This window comes from Canis aureus, chromosome 35 (genome assembly GCF_053574225.1).
Source record: "Canis aureus isolate CA01 chromosome 35, VMU_Caureus_v.1.0, whole genome shotgun sequence".
Lineage (NCBI taxonomy): Eukaryota > Metazoa > Chordata > Mammalia > Carnivora > Canidae > Canis > Canis aureus.
The window spans coordinates 19,887,692-19,910,629 of record NC_135645.1 but is presented as its reverse complement, the minus strand read 5'-3'; the positions used below and the strand labels follow the sequence as shown (position 1 = coordinate 19,910,629).

Below are 22,938 nucleotides of genomic sequence, written 5' to 3'. Positions count from 1 at the left end.
GTAAATAAATCTTAAAAAAAAAATCCACCAAAATAATGACAGAGTTATGAGTGCCAACGAAGCGATCCTCGATACTGTGAAAGATTACACAGGAGAAGAACTTTACTTTTTCAAGATTAGGTAATGAAATATTTAAAATGATCCTTTTAACAAAAGACAGCAATATTTGACTATTTGACAATGCATATTTAAGCACTACCTGAAAGGCCTTGATAAATGGGGGAAGAGGCATTTTGGCAAGAGTGATGAGAAGAAGCGGATGAGAGTGGGGACCAAGCGGGGGCTTTAGCTATATTAATAATTAGAAAGGATCCACACAAACGGGAGATGTGAGGGGAAAATGGTAGGATACAAGGCTACACCAAGGTAAATTCTCAAAAGAATTTTGAAAGGTCATTTCAATCCCTCTTTTCCAGCAAAATTCCTTCAAAGACCTCACCAAACTTATCTTTCCTGGTGATCCTTTAAAATGAGGTACACCAATCTTTAAAAAAAAAAAAAAAAGAAGAAGAAGAAAAAGAAAGAAAGAAAAGGGCAGCTCTGGTGACGCAGCGGTTTAGCACCCCCCGCAGCCCAGGGCGTGACCCTGGAGATCCGGGATCGAGTCCCACGTCAGGCTCCCTGCATGGAGCCTGCTTCTCCCTCTGCCTGTGTCTCTGCCTCTCTCTGTGTGTCTCTATGAATGAATAAATAAAATCTTTAAAAAAATAAAATAAAATGAGGTACACCTGGGAGTAGAGAAGCTAACTGGATTGGAGGTCACACAATGGAGAGTGGGGCCCTGCAGTGGTAATAAAAGGAGTCAGACCCAGGATCCTCGTCCACCTCCGCCCTCTCAGTAGTCCCTGGGAACCACACACCGAAGGTGAGGTGCTCTCACTCAGGGAGGCCCTGAGAACAAGCACGACATCAAACATAGCCAGGGCACTTTTAAAAATATGGAAACTCAGAGGCCAGCTGGTAAGGACAGAGGTACAGTACGAAGTCAAGGACTGCAATCTAACATTCTAAAAGATGAGAATGAGCACCTGGTCCTTGGTCTATGGACTTTGTAGTGAAGCCACCAGATAGATGACTACCAAACACACTAGTAACATATCTTGTGCTAAAAAAAAAACAAAAAACAAAAAAAACAAAAAAAAGGAACCTAAGAAAGGTTTGTTTTTATTTATTTTTTCTGATTAAGAAAGGTTTAAATGTTATGCGCTTTAAAATTATATACACCAGAATACTGCCACAAGATTGGAAATGGAGGTCTCTAAGAACGTCAGCCCTAGGTCATGGACAGCCCCCGTCATTAATAGTTTATTGCCCCTAAAGGATTACAATGGCCAGCAATTCATAAAGCATTATGGGCAGAAACAGGGGAAAAAAGAAAAGTGAGGAAAATGTTTCCTTTTAAAAATGCCAAGTTTCTCAGACTGCCAGAGGCGATTGGATCAGTCATGCAGGGGTTGGTAAACTTGGTCACTACAGGCCCAGATAGCAAATTTTTTTCAGCTTTGTGGGCCATATAATCTGTGGCAGCTACCCACTTCAGCCACTGTAGCCAGACAATGGGCATGTCCACGTGCCCCTGAAATCTTATTTACAGAAAGAAAAGCAGACTAGGTTTGGCCCACAGGCTGCAGTTTACCAAATACTGATAAAGTGGGTACTTTATCAGTACTAAAAAGTACTGTGATGAATTGCCAACTCCAAACTTCAGCTGCTTTACAAAACCATCACTGACACGTTTGCAGCATCTGTAAAATAAGCTAACAATTTACTTTAAGAAAAAAAAGTTCAGAAAAAAAAAATTCAGTTAAACTTTCCAACTTCCTTAAAGGAAAAAAAAAAAAAAAATACTCTGCTCATCTAGAAAATTAAAGGCATAAAATGTCCCAGGCAGTATTTTTCTTTCTCTCAGGCAACATTTCTCTCCCTCCCTCACACCTCCCTCTCTCTCTCTCTCTCTCTCTCTCTCTCTCTCTCTCTCTCACACACACACACACACACAAAAAGGCATATGAAATGAAGCTTTCAATAAACAGTCCTGAATTTAACTAACAAATATAAGCTGTCTTATTAAAACAAAAGTTGCATTCACTGACCATTTGACATACAGAATACTAATTTAATGAAGATAAGAAAACACCTTATTTTCACAAGTGTAAAATGTGCTAATTGTTCAAAGGAGTCCCCCTGAAATAAAGGTGAAAAGGTTTGCAATGCTGATACCCTTCAGATGCCAATGGTTGCAGGCTCACACATGCCAACTTGGTAACGAGTCATTTAGAAATACATCACATGTAAAAAAAAAAAAGAAAGAAAGAAAAAGAGAGGAGAAATACATCACATGTAAATATATACAATTCTTGTCAAGTCATGTAACTTCCAATCAAGTTGGCTTCTCCAAACAGAAAAGGGAATTAGAATACTAACTATTCATGAGGTGTAGTCATTGATGACAAAGATAAAAAACATATTTCTTATAAAACAATTTCAATCTTCCTTACCATTGAAACAAAGTATTTGCTTTTAATTATTTGTGTCTAAACCTAAGTTTACAGTAGTCAAGGTTTAAAAGAGGTATTACTCAATGAAAAAAGAAAAAAAATGTTTTCTCTTTTATAGGATAATGAGTTTGAGATGAAACTGTCTTGGTAAATTTCCTTTTTTTATTTTTTTATTTTTATTTTTTCTAAAGATTTTATTTATGTATTCATGAGAGACACAGAGAGAGAGGCAAAGACATAGGCAGAGGGAGAAGCAGGATCCCCACGGGAAGTCCGATGCGGGACTAGATCCCAGGACCCCAGGATCACAATCCGAGCCGAAGGAAGATACTCAACCACTGAGCCACCCAGGTGCCCCCCTTGTTTTATTTTTAAATACCACTTTTCCTATAAAGCCGATAAGAATAGAAAAGTCTTAAAAAAGTTTTCACTTTGTCCTGGATGTCACAATTATTTCATACATATGAGATTCTTAAAATATATATTCGATATTTAATAATACACAACTTATTACATATAGCAGAACCCAAGATTTTGATCCAACTAACAACGTGAAATATTACCATAATATCTTATTCTTTGGTGATATTCAAATTTCGTAAGACACAATTCTGGTTTCTAGGAAAGAAATGAACATACACTTTTCGGGAGAAAATTCTCCATGGGTCTCTCACATGTCTGCGTGCATTATGAACACAGACACTGACACCCTTGGTTTGGGACTGTCCTTTCAGAAACATTCTATAGCAAACGGCCTTGGAGGACAGCAACAGTGTCTCCTTCTGGAACAAAAACAAGATTTACTCTCCAGTGTCTCCTTCCAGTGCAAAGGTCAGGCCAGTTTACCTCCCATTAGAAAAGATGCAGGTTCCTTAAGCTCGGGGTTCTTCTCTGGTGCAACCCACTGGATGGACAAGAGTCCCCGGATCCTGGGACTCCAGGATCATGCGCTGGGCCGAAGGCAGGTGTCAAACCGCTGAGCCCCCCAGGAATCCCCCTTTCTCCAACCATTCTTATGTCTTCTGTCAGTATTTATGAAGTTTGGCTGATTACCTTTGAAATTAGTTCTTGACTATATATATATTTTTTTGACAACATACCTTTGAAATTAGTTCTTGACAATATACTTTTTTTTTTTTTGACAACATACTTTTAAAAAACTAAGCCCTAAAGCCAAATTATACTCTAAAGTACTTCTAAATTCATTGCGTCTCTGCATATTGGGTTATCTATTTGGGCAGGCACTGTAGACTGAATACCCATTCCCAATTCCCTTTTCCCTTGCCTTTCAACTAATAGGGACACTGAAATTTAAAATTATCAATAGACCAGCCACCTTTGCAGCAAGGGGAGACTCGGCATCCTAAAAAGGCCTCAGAGAAATCTGCTGAAAGGAGCAAGTCAGGTAGAAAGCTCCCAGGCAGCTTTTTGATCTATGATAAAAAGAGGACGGACATATGTGGTGCCGGCCTGCCCTTCTTTCCTGTCTAGTAGCCTTAACAAAGATGAAACCACAGCAGAAACTTTACAACCACAAGGTGACTAGAATGAGGACAAACCCAACCAAGGAAGGGGACTACAAAGCCAGAAAGAACTTGAGTCTCTGACAGCATCATTGAGAAATTTATATATCCCTGTACTCGTAAACTATTGTTGGTCAGGTACTGCTACTTTTAGCCAAACACATTTTTAATGCATGCAGCTTATACACTTGGTCTTGCTGATGAAACATTTTCAAAATTTTAGCGTCCAAAAATGAGATAAGTACTTTAAGCCAAGAGTTGGCAAACTACAGCCCACAGCCAATTTAGTCTACCACATGCTTTTGTAAATAAAGTTTTATTAGAACACAGCATGTCAATTCATTTACATATGGTCTATGTCTGCCTTCCTACTATAAAGGCACAACTGAGTAGTTGCCAGAGACCATGTGGCAAAATCTAAAATATTTACTATCTAACTCTATATAGTTTGCCACCCCCTGGTTTAAGCTATTCAACATGCCACTTTAGAAACAATTATTTACTCTTGTTCAAAGATCTTTGAATTGATTCCCTAAAATTTTAATTTGAAATCCATACTTACAATACTTTACATCTTAATATTAAAGGAACAAGTGGATGTAAGATATAGCCTTCTATGTGCCACCAATGTGGAGCCCACCTCGCACTTTTTTTTTTTTTTTTACAATACAGAAAACTTTCTGAACAGATTTAACAATAATGATGTAAGTCATAATCAACTATTTTAATTAATCCCTCAGAGTTTTTATCACAAAATAAAAGAGTAAAACAGGGTATCTCAATCAAGTGATAATCAGGGCTATTAGCATTATAACCTTTAATCATACAAATCTATAGTATTAATAATTTCTAAAGAGACATAACATTGAAATCAGTAAGAACATTTGTTGTAACAAGGTACTTATAAATTCATTTATGTTGATATATATATATTGATGAAAGTGTAGATCATACCATGTTTTTAATATAAGCATAAAATTAACCAAGAAATTAATGAGCTTGATCTCGGTGTGGAGTCTACTTCAGATTCTCTCTCTCCCTTCTCCACACCTGCACCCCCTGAACTCGCTCGCTCTCTCTCTCTTTCTCTAAAACAAACAAACAAACAAAAAAGACCATTGAAATCTTAACCTCAACCCTACCTTAAATGTGACCATATTTGGAAACAGGATCTTTGTAGATGTAATAAAGTTAAGATAGGGTCATTAGGCAAGGCCCGGATCCAATGTGACTGGTATTCTTTCTTGTAAAAAGGGGGAAATGGGGATACATGCAGAGGGACAAGAACACCCTGTGATGACAGAGGCAGAGATTAAAGTTATGCTGCTAGAAGCCAAGGAAAGCTTGGAGCTACTGAAACTGAAAGGGTCCTGGAAGCACCTGCCCTAGAGTCGGAAGGAGCACAGCCTTGCTGACACCTTGATTTCAGACTGCAGGCTCCATTAGTGTGAGAGAATCAACTTAAACAACATAAACTGTTGTTATAGCCACTCAGCTCATAACATTTTCTTAGGGCAATCCTAGGAAACCAATACACACACGTTTGATTACATACGATTACATAATCATATGATCAGATGTTCAAAGTAATACAGTTCAATAATAAACCTAAATTATCTTTTCTTCTATGGTCCTACCAAACCGAGCAGCCTCAATCTCTATCACCTGAATCTATAAATGAGTACTTTCTGTAATACCCTCACATATGTGTATCCTGCGCATCTGTAAACAATTGATATATAAATGCAAACTCAAACAAGAACTCAATGTTCTAACAGTGCACTTAAAGAGACTAAAGATTAATATTAAAAATGGATTTAGAAAACTGAATATTTCTGAAGCCCTTTATTTCAAAAACAGTCAGACATGAGTACTATTTTATGACCTAACCAATTAGTGCTGGATGATAATCTGTTTGGATTCCGGGAAACTCCACTTTGTTAAATCATTGGGGGGAGAAAAAGGTGCTTCTTGGGCTAAATTTCCAAGCATTCCTTAGGATATACGATTATTACTGCAGCTTGTCTGTTTTATAAACAGACTTCAATTTAGTTTTTTAAGAAACTGCCAAAGGAGCTGTCTTTAACTAAATAACAAATCTGCTCCTTCAAAGACATCATTCATCAACCTTCTTTGTTGAGAGTATGGTTATTATGAAACTAAAAACAGGCATTCTTTCTTGAGTGCTTTTGGATTTTAATTATCAAATTTGAATGTCACCAGATATTTACTGAAAGGAAATCATCAATTTTAATAAGCTGCCTTAAGACTGAAAAACATAAAAGGTATTCAACCATAAAGCTAAGTTCACTTGAGTCTTGTGAGCTAGCTTACTGTCTTAGAATATGATGCTTATTGTTCTCAGGAATTTGTAAACATTTAATAAGCTCTAAACTAGGGGGAGAAAAAAATTCTCCAATTTTAAAATCAAAATATCATATGTGTATAATATATAATTTGACTTGAAAGGAATTTAAATAAATTGCAATAAAGCTTTTGAAAGCTAATAAATCAGAAGTTAGAGGCTGCTTGATATTAACAGGGCTGGGGAGGAAAAAAGTAAATAAAATAAATAAAATGAATTAAATGTAAACATTTCATTTAAAATTTTTAAAAAACAGCAGGTTTAACTTTAAATTATATCTTAGTAACTTCTTTGGATTTTAAAAATGTACTCCAAAGGAGAAATTGTTGGCAAAACCCCTTTCACTTTTCACTTACATGAAAATCAATAAGAAAATTACTTTGTATCTACTTAGCAAAAGCAGATTAGATGTAGTTGGTCATAAAGTTCTTAACAGTCAAAGATTCTTCAAGCTCTCACCTGCCCACTCTAACAGACTCCCTTTGTTTAACTTTGAAAACATTTGTCTAAATAACTTTCTTGTGGTCTCTCCTTTCACAGTGTGTTAAGAAATAACCCCTTCATTTCCAAACTTTAGAAAAGTATACTCACATCTCTCAGACGCTTAAAAAATATGAATGGAAGCATTCTCTTATCAAGACTAAATAAACTTTCTATTCGTTTATGATAACTCAATCAAAGGAAGATGTCCAAGCTTTCTAAAGAAAATTCCATTTCCTACCTGGCAGACACTGCTATTCAAAAGGGTTGACTACTATTTGTCCTGTCAATCCAAGTTACATATTTTAAAATATCAAAAACTAATCCTTTAGTTCCTCTATTCTCCATGGATAAGAAAAACATGCTCAGAAAGCAAAAGTTGAAAAGTTAAATAGCAACTGAATGTTTATACTAAAGCACTTGCGTTCAAAAAAGATTAGTAACCTATTTTGATTTAGAAATCATATTTTTCTACTTGCAGCTTGCCCATTGTCCTCATGAAATGCAAAAGCACTACAATTTGCAACATTAATAAACAACAACAAAAAAAGTGAGAGAGAGAAATAGAAAAACTAGGTTAATTTTTTTAATGTCAGATTATTTTTTTAAAAGAGAATAAATCATTCTCTCTCATCTATCATTAAACAGATATTTCATAAAGCATATGAAATACATTCAATACTGTACAAATTATTTATACAAGAAAGACATAACTTCCCTAAGACTAATTCTCCTGAAAATGATTGCTGTAATAACAAAAACAGTGTTTTTACTAGAAACTACTACTGGATTTGAAAGATTACTTAGTAGACTGACACAGCAACAGTAGCCTTTGGTTTGAAACAAACTACATCTTTGTTTTATGATGTTGATATGATTGAGCCAAAAAATATGGTGGCCATCCAGAAAATAATGTAAAGACTGAAAAGACAGAGATTGGAGTCAGGAAACCAACCAAGGCTACAAAGAACACTTGGAGAAGAGATGGCATCAGACTGTTCAATAGCACTCTTTCCTCATTTTCTTGCAACATACAGAGCTGCCTGGGAGAAAATGCTGAATTTAATGTGGCATTTTAAACGAGGCCATTAACCTATAAATTCTAGTAATCATCATGAAAACTATTCCATAAAGCCCAAATTATGCATACAGGTAGATCTCTTTATATGGTTAAACTGAAAATCCAGGAGGAATTTCATGACTACTTCCATGATGGACGCAATCAATTGCATTTATACAAATTTAAACATTTAAATTGATACATTATGATTTGGCCAAAGCAATGTCAGCATACAGTGGTCTGAAGAAAGTCAAGTAGGTTTGTTTGCCGCTTTGTGTTTTATTGTTCCTGTTATGGTTGTTGCTGATATTTTTTTAATCAACTTTTAACTTAACCATGTATCTTTAAAATATCAGTCCCAGACTGTCCTTGATACACTATCTCATAAATTACAGCACAGGTATAAACGGGGAGCATAGTGATTTATAGTCCTGTATAAGGAAAAGCACTTTATTAATGTAGCAGCTAATACATTTTTCTTTGTTAAAATGGTCAGTGGAGAAAAAGATTTTTGCCTGATACTCCTGAAGGATTTTAAATAAAGGCTAGCATCTTCCAGGACTAGTTTTTCTATGTTGAAATACTTTAAAAAAAAAAAAAATCTTCTTGGAAAGCCTATTTTTAGAAGCTATTGCACACTATGATTTTCTACAATTCATGTGCATAAGGAATAGTGCAGGGGCTTTGAAATGACATTAATAAGAAGACAACATCTATGTATTACTCTCTGGCATGAATTTTTTAAAAGCCTTTCTTTTCTTCACTGAGAGGTCATCAAATGCAGAGCTATTTTTCCACCTCAGTTAACTTTTGGTTTTGTTTCAGTGGTTATAAACCAGTGTGTGGGAGGGGAAAACTGGTTGTTGCACTCTGGCTCACTGAAGCAGCTCTGAAATATGGAAAATCTGAGAATCCTTAGGCCATCCCCTCTGGGTGTTCTAAAACAGAGTCCCAAACTAGGCCTTGCTGAGCAGGTGAACAGCACATGTTTCATATGAAAGAGTAAATTTTACTACTGACACAGCCAACTGATAAAACTATGCATCCACATTCTGAAGAAGGGCCCCTCCTGTCAATTCTACATTTAATTATAACTACCTTCATACTCATTTTTGATTTTGCCATTAAAAATTTAAGCCAGATGATAAAAGTTTCACCTCTCCTCTATGCTTGAAACTACAAATTGTCCCTTCTCTCCATGATCCCCAACTTCCACCCCACACATACACACGAAAACTTTATGTGTGCCAGAAATCAATGAACTACTCTTCCCCATAACACTAATTCAGAATGGTTTAGACATTCAGCTGGAGATGCACTAACTTGGTATGAGGTTCAACTGTTTGTAGGAAGGAGAAGAGAAAAAAAAAAAAAAAACTTAGGAGAAGCGATACTAGAGAAGAGGTTTACTGTAAAAGTCAAGCAAAGCATGTAGCATGCCTCTCCCCAGAAATCACCATTCCATCCATTCCCAAAGAGGCTTTCACATACTGAAAAGCCATAATATCTATTTTGCTAGCAAATAAATATGTTTATATTTCTACCCCTCACCTATACACAAAATACACTGCATGCCGTTTGCTATATTGCTTCATTTATTATTTATGGTGTTTGTCACAATCATGTGAAATTGCTGTAAAAAAAAAAAAAGAATCAGGCTACTCACATTTCAGCAATCAATTAAAACTGAGCTTATCAAAGCTGATATCTGAAATTTTCCCACTTGCACTTATGTTTAGAACAAATCCACAAAGAACCTTATTTCTGACACAGCAGGAACATTAAACTTTTTTAATTCATGAACTCACCCAGCAACGTACAGAGATTGCTTCAATAGAGTAATTACTTGGGGCAATACTGGTATAGTCAGTGAGCTCCAAATCACTACTTCTCCTATATCTGCCCCCTTCAGTTTTTAGCTTAATAATGCCAATGTCCCTGCTGACGTTATTTGCAGAAGTAAAGATTTTTCAGAGAATTTAGAATATTCCCAGTAATCAGGATGTCACCTATTCTACCAAATAGAATACCTTGTTGCCTAAGAACCATAAGAACATTCTAAGAAGATTCTTTTATTTTCTATAGAGCAAAATGTCCCAGAGTTCCATGTACAATGGCACACTTTAGCACCAGTTTGCATTTAAAACCCCAAGGAAACCCAGAAGTGGATGTGTAAAAATAGATTACCACCAAAAGAAACATAAATCAAAATCTATGTCCTTGGTATGGTGTACCAAGAATGGTCCATTATTACGAATTTTGATTAAACATGTATCAAATAGAAGTTCTGCATAAAAAGAGCTGGTCACAGAACACTATCAGAAAATGGAACAGGGATGAGAATAAAACTCATTTAGGAATATGCTATACCAGCATAGAAACTAATACACTTTGCCTTAGGGTTGAATTTAGGAGAGTGACAAAATTTACTTAGACACTTAAAACACAGAATTTATAGTCACCTCAACATGATCCATCAGCATTATGCAACCTATCATCATCTGTGGAAATCTACCACAAGCAACCATTATTTATAGAGATTTCCCCATGATACTCCCCCCAAAAAAGCCAGAAATATCAAAATTTATAAATGGAATGGTAATTACAAGACATCTACTGGGTTAGAAAATGTTTCAGTTTCCAAAGAAGTCATAAAAGTGGGGTACAGGTTTACCACCTCATATATGACTACATCCAATGAAAACACTCATTTGAGTATCCACTCAAATTCCTAGACTGAGAAACTATAAGCCTTCTCATTGAGCTGATATCTTAATAAGTGAAATTAAATGGATTCCTTTGCTGGTTCATGAAGAATTTCAGGGCTACTAAATTCGAGCAGGAAGTATAAATACAGTTATAAAATAACTTTATTTTACTAGATCACTGGTAGACCTACAAAGTAAAAACATAGTTTTAAACATAAACAGCTGGCTTCCCCATAACCTTGGTCATTTCTGAAAGAATATAATATTTCTCTACTTTACTTCTGATAACATTCTTGAAACAATATCATATTTCTCTACTCTGATACTGTGTGGTGATTCACATTCTTCTTAGCAGTCCTGAAGAGACTCTTAGTGGGTTAAAACTAAAAGGCAACTGCAAGATTTCACCACCCTCAAGATGTGTACACTGTGATCCAAGTATATGAAGCCATGAGCCCACAGTTATAATTGGGTAGACATTCATGATTACATTAGAGTTCATCACTAATTTAGAGAAAAAATTATAAATAAGTAAACATTTATGCCATTTTACATTTTGGCAGAGAGTTTTTCTCTGATTTTGATGGCTTTACTCATTCTGGGTATTTTGTGGCCATTATTTACAGACAAGTTTTGAGTCTACACACTTAGATAAGTGACTTTGCTATTATACAACCCTATGCTTGATAAAGACTACATGAGGCTAGTTTTTTTGACCCGAAAGAAACATTAGAGGTTCCTTGGAGGTTTTCCTTATACATCAGGAAACTAAAATCCAGAGAGATTAAGGGTCTTAAACTAAAATTCAGGTTACCTGTATTAAAATATCATATATTTTAACTAATATTTGTTTTCAAATTTGGGAATGTAAATATACTATTGACATTTGTCAATATTCTAGATATATTTAAAATATCCAAGAAATGGAAAACTAATTTCTTTCACTTAATTTAATATCTTAATTTAAGATAGATCATGAAATGTAACATTGAAATAGCCAAACAACAAACTTTAAAGGGGAGTCTCTAAATCTGGAATCCTGGCTGTAAAGTGAGGATTCAGTTGATGTCTTTGCCACTCCTGTTCAGTTTCTCACTCAGCAGTCAAACCCTGAGAATCAAGAGTCATCTCCCACCCACATCCATCATATGCACATATCCAATCAAGACTGTGTCTTAAAGACACTCCCTCCAATATCAAGTACTGGTGGATGGGAAGGAACAGGAATTCTCATTTGTTGCTGGTAGGAATGCAGAAACGATACAGCCACTTTGGAAGAGAGTATGGGAGTTTCTTACAAAGCTAATATAGGCTTATTACCATTAGACTCAGAAATCCTGCTCCTAGGTACTTATTCAAATGAACTGAAAGCTTATGTGCACATAGAAACCTGTGTACAAATATTTATAGCAGCTTTATACATAACTGCCAAAAATCAGAAGCAACCAAGATATCCTTCAACAGATGAACAGAAAAAAAAAAAAAAAAACAGATGAACAGATAAATGGTGGTACATCAATGCAATGGAGTATTATTCAGTGATAAAAAAAAGAATGAACTATCAAGCTACAAAAAGACAAGGGGGAACTTTAAACACATAGTTAAGTGATAGAAGCCAGTCTGAAAAAGTTACATATTATTTGATTTCAACTGTATGACACTCTAAAAAAGACAAAAATATAAAGAGAGTAAAAAGACCAGGGGTTGTCAGGGATTCAGAAAGTGTGGGGCAGGGGAGGCGGTGGGGAAGTAGAGAGGCAATGAATAAGCAGCGCACAGGGCATTTTTGGGGCAGTGAAATTATTCTATATGATGCTGTAATGGTAGATACCCAACATTATATATTTGTTAAAAACCACAGAGCTGTGCAACACAAAGAGTGAATCCTAATATAAACTTTAAGCTTCAGTTAATAATACTATATCAATATTGGTTTATCAATGTACCACACTAGGCAAGATATTAATAACAGAAGAAATGCATGTTGGTGGGGGGGGGTGGGGGCGTGGGGGCGTGGAATGGGAACTCTGTACTTTGGAGTAATTTCTCTATAAACCCAGAACTGCTCTAAGAACTAAAGTCTTAAAAAAAAAAAAAAAAAAAAAAACCACAACAACAACAGTGCGTCATGAAGTAGCTCTTATCACAAAGAAATTTAAATAAAACTACAAGGCTTGAATAATGTGAAAAGTAAATATAGAAATGCAATATTTCTTCTGAAACAAATACTTGGGGATATTTATGCTGTGAACAAAAAGCCACATAAATATAACCTTACCATTAAAAACAATAAAAGCTGAAACACTCTTACCTGTCCTGTGACTGCTCTTCGTACATCCTCTCCTTGCCTTCTTTAAAGAGTCTTATTGCCCGCTTTGACTTTTTCATTAGACTATCGATGTAGATTTTAAAATACTCATTCTCACTGAGTTGGGCAAGTTTCTGGTTGTCATCATATTTACTCAGTATAAGTCGTAAATGCTGATATGTATCAGGTAAGATATCAAGTATATATGGTGGGCTATTTTTCAACTGAAGCTTGGGATTTTGACACAGTCTGACCTAAAAAAAGAGAAACAAAATATTTTCATATGAACCACAATAATATCTTTCATAGAAAAGTTAAGAAATTTACCAAACTGTACTGGTTCTTCATTTTCCATAATATACATTTTGATCTTAAAACTATTATCTCCAATCTACAAAGAACTGGTGAATATCTGCATCCTTCTTGATACAATTAAATCCAATTTTCTCCTTCCATTCATTTTTTTCTAAGTCACATCTTTACTTTCCACCTCTAAAGTTTTCATTCTCTCTTCTACAATATCCCATTGTTCGTGGCTTCATAGAACTCCAGTGTGCTAATCATTGTACACCACCAATAATCTCTTTTTTTAAAATAAAAATTAGGAAATGGGCCCCTTCTGCTGGCAACTAATGTCTCACATTTAGATATTATTTTACTACACCGAACTCCCCACACTAAAGCTCTTTCATAGATCTAAATTAATGTTTTGGTATATTGTTCCTGAAACCCTGAGAAGAATAAAACAAAGAGGTACAATTTTACTAACTGAGTTATTAAGTAGTAAATGAGTGTCAGGTCAGAACGAGTCTTTTCCACCTCCCCATATTATATCCCATGCCTCTAAACATGTGTTACATAATGGTTCAGTCACTCCATCAGGTGCCACCCAACCACTGGGGCATTCAGGGCTGCCTGCAGAACTGAAAATAACTTCTGTTAAAAGTAAGTTAACCCATCTTATTCCTACCCCTCAAACCAGGGTGTAAGGAACCACCAATGAAACAATTTTTAAATGAAATCATTGGCTATTGCACAAGAGCATACACAATGTAAAGGAGTACACTCTCACACATAGAGGCAGCTTCACTGAGAAGCCAGTGAACCATAAGCATGAGGGTCCCTCCAATAGCTAGCCGTCTTCCAAAGCCTTCATCACACATTCTTTGTAACACTTCTAAGAGCAAGATACTTTAAACACAATTGGTTGAGGTGTCTTTTTCTTGTATGACTTAACCTCCTGCTAGGTGGCACATTTTTTGAGTTGGGGTGATGGGGATTTGAGTTGGAAATCCACTTAGTGTGGCTTTGTAGGAGGTATGTGAGATGCCCAGTCAGTTCTGGAACTAGTTACAACTGTTGTCAGCCAAAGCAATACCACAATGGATTCAGACATACTCCAAGCACCTATGGACAGCACACAGCATGGAGAGGAATACCCAATTCAGATACGGTCATTTAACTGTCTCCAATGGCACCCAGGACTGGAAATAAACTTGGGCAATGGAAGAGAATCGAAGTATAAAGTGTATAGAGTCAAGATTACTTCTCTGATGTTTGTGGGTTTATCAATGTTTTAAAATTTTACAACTTGTGTCTCTTTTGTCAATAGAAAAAATTCACTTTCATACTCAATTTCATACCCAATTTTGTGTTATTTTTCTTTAAAAGGACCCCTCCAAATTCAGGTTCTACAAAACATGGATTCACTCCTGGTACTCACAGAAGTGCTTGAGTCAAACAGAAAAAAGTTGAACAGTAATAATTTCAAGAACCACAAACACAATAAATCCAGGAAACAACAAATGAAAAAAAGTATTCACACTTATTATCACACTTGCTTTAAGAAATGACCTTTTTTTTTTTTTTTTTTTTTTGGTAGGGAGAAAAATCTGGCTCAAACTATCAAGCATCAGCCCTTAATTTAAGACAACCACTTCTCACTTTAACTCTTCCTCCTTGTTGTTTTATACAATACCTAAAACAGAAGTACCTAGCATATAGTACTGGTGTAATAAATGGATGTATAGATGGCTGGGCTGATTGAGTCTCTAAAATACTTCATGTATGTACATATTATACATATATATACACACACACACACACATAAATAGTATGATTATATTACTTCCTTATTTTCATGATTGAATATACTAGTATTCAAATCAATAACCCAAAGGCACAAGCAAAGATTAAATATAAGAATATTATTTCGATCCTCAAAATCTCTTAGGTAGGATGCATATAATTTAGGAAATAATGTCAAATCATGAGAAAAGTATAGTTAAAGGGGTTAACAAAGCTTTTTACCCTCTTTTTATTTGTGTGACTTTGATACAACCAGACAAGCTCATTGTGCCCTCAAGACTGATGAAATCCCAAGTACGTCAATGATTTAACAAATCTTGGTTGAAACAAGATATATAGTATATAGTTTTTCAATTCTTAAAACTACAAGACAGTACCACAAATTTCAAAAATACTGCCAGCCACATGCTACAGCAGGCGCAGTCTAATCTCAGCAACCCAGAACTTGGTACAGCCTGTCACAGATTGATAAATTATTATCCTGTAGCTAAGAGAATAGGCAGTTTCATATTAATTTTGTCTACTGATGAACACTTAACTGATAAAAATTTTCTCTCAGGTATTTTCTTCAGACGTTTCAAGTAAATGTTCTTTAACAGATTATTTTAAGGGCTACGGATTTTTAATTTACTATTCTCTACCTGACCTTTTTCTCATTTGCTCTATTTCAATTGTAATTCTATCTGGAAATGTATTGCTTTATGCAGTACAATTGTTTGCATAACTGCTATATACCAGGTACTGAGCTTACTGCCAGGAAATTATAGACGACTAGAACATACTTCCTGCCTCAAGGAGTCTTGCAGAAGAGACCTAGTTCTCTATAATTAACTTAGGAGCAATGTAATTCTTGCTCTAAGGAATCTTTGGAAAGATCCTGTCCAATCCATTCATTTTCAGATAAAGAAACTAAGAACTACAAAGATTAAGGGGCTATTAAAAAATCATTAATCCAACACAAGAGCCTGCATCTTCTGAATCTCAGGCTGATCTTCTTTCTAACTTTATCACAATTTAATTAGAATTAGGCATATAATTAATGATCCCTGGCTAGCCTCATTTACATTTTTATTTTGACCCCATTTGCAAATTTCCGTGAACATTGGAGCCCATTTGTTAATTCTACAAATGTCGACGTGCCAGGCATTGTTTCAGACCCTGGGGAAGGCAGAATGAAATAAATCACAGACCTGTCCTCAAGGAGTTTTCCAGTGGAAAAGACGGATGGCTTAAAAAAGAATTATAGGAGACTTTAAGTGCTGCAACGGAGGGAAGTACAAAGTGCTGAAGGAGGATAAAGCAGCAGCTCACTCATATCTTGTCCTGAGAGTATCAAGAAAGGCATACCTAGATTTGCAAAAGGAATATTCCAGGCAAAAGGGTATGCAAAGGCTTGAGAGGCATACCCAGAGAGAAGAGCAGAAAGCCAGGAGTCCATGCAATCACTCTAAGAGGTGAGGGCACAGGGAGCCTGAGGGTAAGTGGCACAAGTAGATGAAAATAGGATAGATTCTGTTCATCAAGGCCCCTGTGGGCCACACAGTTTTCTAAATTTGCATTTGGGAAAGTGTAACATACCATGCTGACCTATGATATGCTGCTGAATGTACAGTTCATCAGTTGGATTAGTATTAAACTCTGTGATTTATGACAGCTTCTGCCAAAAATGAATAACCCTACGCTAGGACTATGACTTCTAAGCAGGTCAAATTCAATCCAATAAATATTTATTGAGTTCCTGCTATGTGCAAGGAACTGCGAAAGTCAGAGAAAGAAAAATTGCTTTTCTAAAAACAGTATGTTAAGGAGAAAAATCAAGCTCCCCACAAAGTTCAAGTTCAGATTCAAATGACTTAGATGTCTTCTAGAAATATCTAAGTTGCTCCCTAGAATGAAAGTGGTTCCCAACACAGAAAAGCTTTAAAAAGAATAAATCTACAGTCGCATTATACAATGACAAACTTTGTAGGACACCAAGTAGTGCATAAAAGGATTGGTTCATTAGCAATGTTACTCTTGCTTTTGAACTAAAAGGCAAAACACTTAGTATTGAATTAGGCTACAAATTCCATTACAGTCATCAAGTCAGAGGATGTTAGAGCTAAAGAGGACCTTGGAAATCACAATGACCAATTCTCTCCTTTTGATGGGACAATACAAAAAACAAAACAATGGAACATATCTGAGTTTAAAAACCCTAATGTCTAGGGGCACCTGGGTGGCTCAGTCAGTTAAGCGTCTCCCTTCGGCTCAGGTCATGATCCCAGGGTCCTGGGATGAAACCCTGCATCCCATCAGCCCCACTCTGCATCAGCCCTGCATGGGTCAGCACTGCATGGGTCGGGGAGACTGCTTCTCCCTCTCTGCCTGCTGCTCCCCCTGCTTATGCTTTCTCTCTCTCTCTCTCTCTCTCTCTCTCTCTGTCCCCCCTCCCTGCCTCCCTCCCTGTGTCAAATAAATAAATAAAATAAAAATAATAACCCAAACCCTAATGTCTAGACTTGAAAGTCAGGCTCTTTCTCTATAACACTATGCAACTGCCTGTTGTATTTATTTGAATGTATTTAGAGATTTTTACGAGGGCCTCTCTATATATGTCTGCACCGTTTCACATACATAAAAATATGTCTAATCTATATATATACTGTTATGTATGAATATGTATTCACATACATTAAATATATATTTGACCATATCAAAGCAAAGGTACAAATATAAACACAGGATTTGCTAGTGCTACAAGAATTGTAAAGCCATTAATTATTCTTGGAGCACCCCTGTATTTAAAGAGTTTCCCCACTGTGCCTTAATTAAAACTTGGAATCAAAAGTTAACAAAGAGGCATTAGGTCAGCTAGCATATTTCTCAGGTTCACCCCAGTCCCTGAAATGTATGAAAGAAATTCTACTGAAGCAAATGGAAACTTCCACAGTAAGGAATTGTGCCTCTCCTGCAACAGACTTTCATTATAAAGCACACTTCACTTCATGGAGGATTCAGTTACATTAAATCAAGTAATGTACCCACGAAGGGAAATAACTCCATTTTTAACAACAGTATGGAAACCCTGAAAGAATCCTTAGTCTGTGCTCCTCACATAAATGTTTTAAGAGGTTCCTCACTGCAATTACACAAAAGTATATTATTATGATACAAAGCATCCATGAGTTCTTCGAGTTCTTCCCACTTTAATTATAGTAGGACTTGGGGGCAACAACAAATCATTTCAATGAAGCTTTCTTTAAAAACTTTCTTTAAATATAAGCATCATTAAATAACTGACTAGCTGTAATTAAAATATCAACCGTGCATTCATTTGTTCACTATCTTCCTTCCAAATGACAACTGATCTTCCCTAAGGGTGGAAGACCATCTCTCACTGGTCTGTCTCCGTCACCTAATGTCGAATCTCGCATATAGTAGACGCACAATAAATATTTGTTGGAGGAAAAGAAGGTGTAGGAGAGGAACGAAGAAAGAACTCAGAAGAAGGTAATATAACAAATAGGACAACCATAGTGAGTAAACCTGTCTAAATGGGTACAACGTTTTGAGAAGAATGGGATCATATCAAATATTAGGGGGTAAAGAGCCTTTTGATCCACTTCTCACAGGAAAAGGAAGAATTGTATTATTCCATGGAACGGTGTGCATGAATCTTCATACCATGAACACAGATGCCAAAATCAATCACGTAGGATCTGGTGCTAACATTTATTAATTAGCTTTACAACTCTGGGCCGGTTTCTTCTAGAAAACTCTTAGGATTATGATTCTGAGAGGAGGAAATGTAAAGTACTCTGCACAGCACCTAGCACATAGTTGGCACTTGGTACTTCTCAGTACTTCCTCTTCTTCCAAATTTTATATTATACCACAACACGGTAAACTCGGCAGATTTTGCCTACATATGATAATTATACCAAGGGCACTGACTGCCCTGTTGAGGATTATCAGGAGTTCTTTAAGTTCCTAAAGTTCTTTACACTACCTGAAACCCTGTGAAAGTCTGCAGCGTTTTGTGCAGCAAAGCAGCAAACAGTAATACGCCCGGGTCGGTACTCCTGACATGGAATTAATACATCGGTAGTACTCAGCTGATGAGGAATCTTTCACAACTACTTTTGTTATTGCTATTGGAAGACAGCATGAGTGAGCTTAACAATTATTTAAACACTAATATGTTAAAGAGCTAAAAATTTGGTCATTTTTGAAATGTTTCTTTCATTACTAGGAAAATAGCAGCAGCTTACAAATACTATACAAACAGACAAACAACAAAAACTAACCCATATGCCCAAGCAGAGGAGACAAAAGTAGTGTTGTGGCATCACTTAAGTCACAGCATGTGTCCAAAATGATCTTAATATACAGGATAAGAACTCATTTCTATCTCAATGCTTTACTTATTTACCCACTTAATTGCTAGGAGACGGGTCAAAATATATATTGTTTATTCAATAATACACAATTTTGAAACATGGTTTAAACATTACAAATGTTATGCCTTATATCACTTTCTGACAACCCAGCATTAAATTTACAAGTTCTCTCAAAACTTTGTATATTTCCTTTCTTCCCTCTTATCTAAGTAGAAGTTCGTTACCTACCAAGGTTTACTCTTCTACTTGTCCTTAGACTTTCCCTCCCACACTGTAATCTCAGAGGTCACTTCATGATTTCTTCATCCTTTATATTTTAGAGAGCTTCCTATTGACATCCCTCCCCCTCAATCTGTGAGCCTCTCCCATGGTGCCAGGCACACACACAAAGTTAAACTCGGCTCAAACTCTCAAGCTGTCTATCGGAACTTTCTTCCTTTTCACCAGCTGGCATACTTGTAGAACAACTGTTCAGTAATCCACACTCGTTTTAATCTAGCCCCATCGCGTAAATGAAACTACTCTGAAAGGTTAACAATGATCTCTACTCATGATATTCAGCGACTTCTTAAATTTTCATCCTGATTGGTTTTCTCCACTTGGACTTGAATCTGGTTTTCTCAGAATTGGAAACTATCTCCTTAATTGAAGCTGTCTCTACCCAAGAAATCAGTCGGCCCTAATTCTTGTCCTACCTCTCTCATCATTGTTTTTCACAGGATTCTCTTCTCCTTCACTGCCATCCAATTATAAGTACAACCCCATACAGAGCCAAAATGCCAATCTCTGACTTTTTCTCTGACTCTCATCTTCTGTTCTACATTGCATACCTCTTGCTGGTCTACAGCTTAAAATGCTACTTCTGTGGGCATATCTATCAAACATATGTCTCCAGTTTCAATTTCTCTGTTTAACTGCACATTCAACTTTCTGACTTCAAAATGGATTTCACTCTGGCAGTCAAACTCATCATGGCCAAAAACAAACGTATGCACCAGTTCCCAAGCTTCCTCTTTTTTTTACTATGCTCCTTGTCTCATTAAGAGCATTGCTGCCTTCAGGCTAAAAACCTCGAGTCACTTTCACTTCACCTTCTCTTTCATCCTCTATCTTTAAAGGGTCATAGGGACCTGTAAATTTTACCTTCAAGATACCTCCCACGTTTGAACCTACACTTGCTCCATTGACTTTGAATTCTCTGGCTCAGCCCTTCATTATTTCTTGCCCAATCTTTTTAATTCCTCTTGATCATTATTCCTACTTTTAAGCTTCTTTTCTCTCCATCCATCCTTTGTAGAGTCAAGGGAGTCATCTACCACAGAATAGCCTTGACTGGTTTTCACACCCTGCTCAAAGATTTTAACACTTCTCTTCTACCTAATAAAGTCCAAACTCCTTGAAAGAGTGCAAGCCTCTCCATCTTTCTCTAACTTACCTTCTCAATAATCTCCCTTTACCCACATTCCTTCAGCCTGATGTGTCCTGCACCTCACTGCAATCCAAAACATCCTGGAGAGAGTAGCTGGATAACATTTCTACCATGCTGCATTCTGTACCGACTCTTCACCCCCAGCAAGCACGTTCTCTCCCATCATACCCTATGGCACAGCACTTTATTTATACCCCATTACAGCGCTTACTACATTCTGCAGTATGTAGAACACACTACATGGAATGGAATGGGATGGGATGGGATGGGATGGGATGGGATGGGATGGGATGGGATGGAATGGAATGGGTATTTACAAATCTCGATCTTTCCGTAGATGGAATTTGATAAACGAATGATGAAATCGACAGATAGCACACAAAGCAACTTTGAAGAAAGGAAGAATTGTTGTAAGGGCTGAAAAGACGACTAACTGAGTAAGGCTTCTGTGAAATGAATGTCCTATGTCACAAGGATAAACCAAAGTAACATGACAGGATTCCTTCAAACCTTTTACTTTATCGAAAGTTTTCCCTAAAAGTAGAAAGGAGCAAACTCTGGGATCACTTCACTTAGCCAAGCACAAGTTCAAAATCTCAGTATTAAACGCTGGTCAGACGCCTAGTATGTTATCATCTACCCAAGTCTCGTGGTGCCCATGATTCTGCTAACATGGAAAAACTCGCTGAGAACAAGGAAGTACATGAAGAATAATTCAAGTAAACAATATTCCCTATTCCAAGGGCCCAATGACAGTGGACTCTCAAACCCAACAAACACAAACAACAGGCATCCAAAATCTAAGTTTTATCCGACATATAGTATTTTTCAGAAGATTGAGGAGTTCATCTTAGAAAAGAATACCTATTATTATTTGTCAAAATAGCTGCATGTATTCCAAGTACCTTTGATTGACAACCTTTAAAATATAGTCGCAGTAAAATTATAAAGATCGAGAATGAATTACGTTCCAAGCTTGACAAATGCACTGAATGTACTGAGGGTAAAAGGCAGGAAAAGGCTATTTGGCATCATCACTTTTTAAATGCTTTTAAAACTCTTTCAATAACGTAATTTCAAATAAATGACAAGGACAGCAAGACAAAACGTAGGCAGGTACTCAACTGGCTTTGCTCTTTGGCATCAATTAATTCTTTTCTAATTTCCTGAACATTCATGTAAGCTCAGTACATTTAGTATCTATTAGATGGAGAACTGTTTCTTCCATTTTCCGTCACCTGGCTAAGACGCTTGTGAAAACCATACTCAGGAACCTCACATTAATAAATTATCATTCCTCCCATACTGATTAGCCATCATTTCCTTACCCTCACCTCAGCATTTCCAACAAGAGTACAATAATGCATTTGGTCCTAGTGCCCAGCAGAATCCAGACAGACAACTGTCTGAACAGTGGCCAAAAAACAAGGAAGTCCTTCTTCACTTTGCCCCCACTGTACTTCCCAAAGGTCTGTATCACAGCCCCGTCCATACTACATGGCAATTACCTGATAAATATAATATAAGTAATACATTACCATTTACATGCCTGGCTCTGCTGGTGGTGTGCGTGTTCCCTCACAGGTCAGAGGCAGAGTTCTACATCGTATCTAGCTTTGTGTCCCTCGTGACAACACTTAGTAGGAACACAGTAGGCCCTCAATAAATGTTTAAGGGTTTAAGAGACCCATCTCTGTAATAGCTTTGGAGCAGATTCCATATTTCAGGTATATCTGAACCTGGATGCGTAGTCATGAGTAACAGCTCTATCACTGTATCAACCAGGCATCCAAAGATTGGAAGAGTTCGGGGTGAGCTATTGACTTAAACTGACGCAGAGCAAAGGCCAGAAAATATGTCCAAAGGAGATGCTTTGGGATATGCCACCATTCTTTTTCTCAGTACACTGATGTTTGGTCACAAAACACTTAACATCTCTCAAAAACAAAACAAAACACACACACACATACACACACAAAACTGAGCGATGACTCCCTCCTACTCTCAGTGACCTTGTATAGAAAGTCTGTCCTCTGCCAACAGAACAATTCATTGGAACTGGAATCTCAGCTGACTGTTTTAAATTCTAGGGGTCAG

At 36.6% G+C, this 22,938-nt stretch overlaps 1 protein-coding gene across 15 annotated transcripts in view; it reads right to left on the bottom strand.

Moving 5' to 3' along the window:
* CBLB (Cbl proto-oncogene B) overlaps window positions 1–22,938 on the bottom strand; it is a 410,036-nt gene that overhangs the window by 188,888 nt on the left and 198,210 nt on the right. For all 15 annotated transcript variants that reach the window (XR_013372351.1, XM_077884048.1, XM_077884049.1 and 12 more), the window contains one exon: window positions 12,946–13,196. Coding sequence is in view for 14 of the 15 variants with exons in the window: in XM_077884048.1 (XP_077740174.1) it covers window positions 12,946–13,196 (251 nt within the window). In the remaining variant the exon portion in view is untranslated. The remainder of the gene's footprint in view (window positions 1–12,945; window positions 13,197–22,938) is intronic.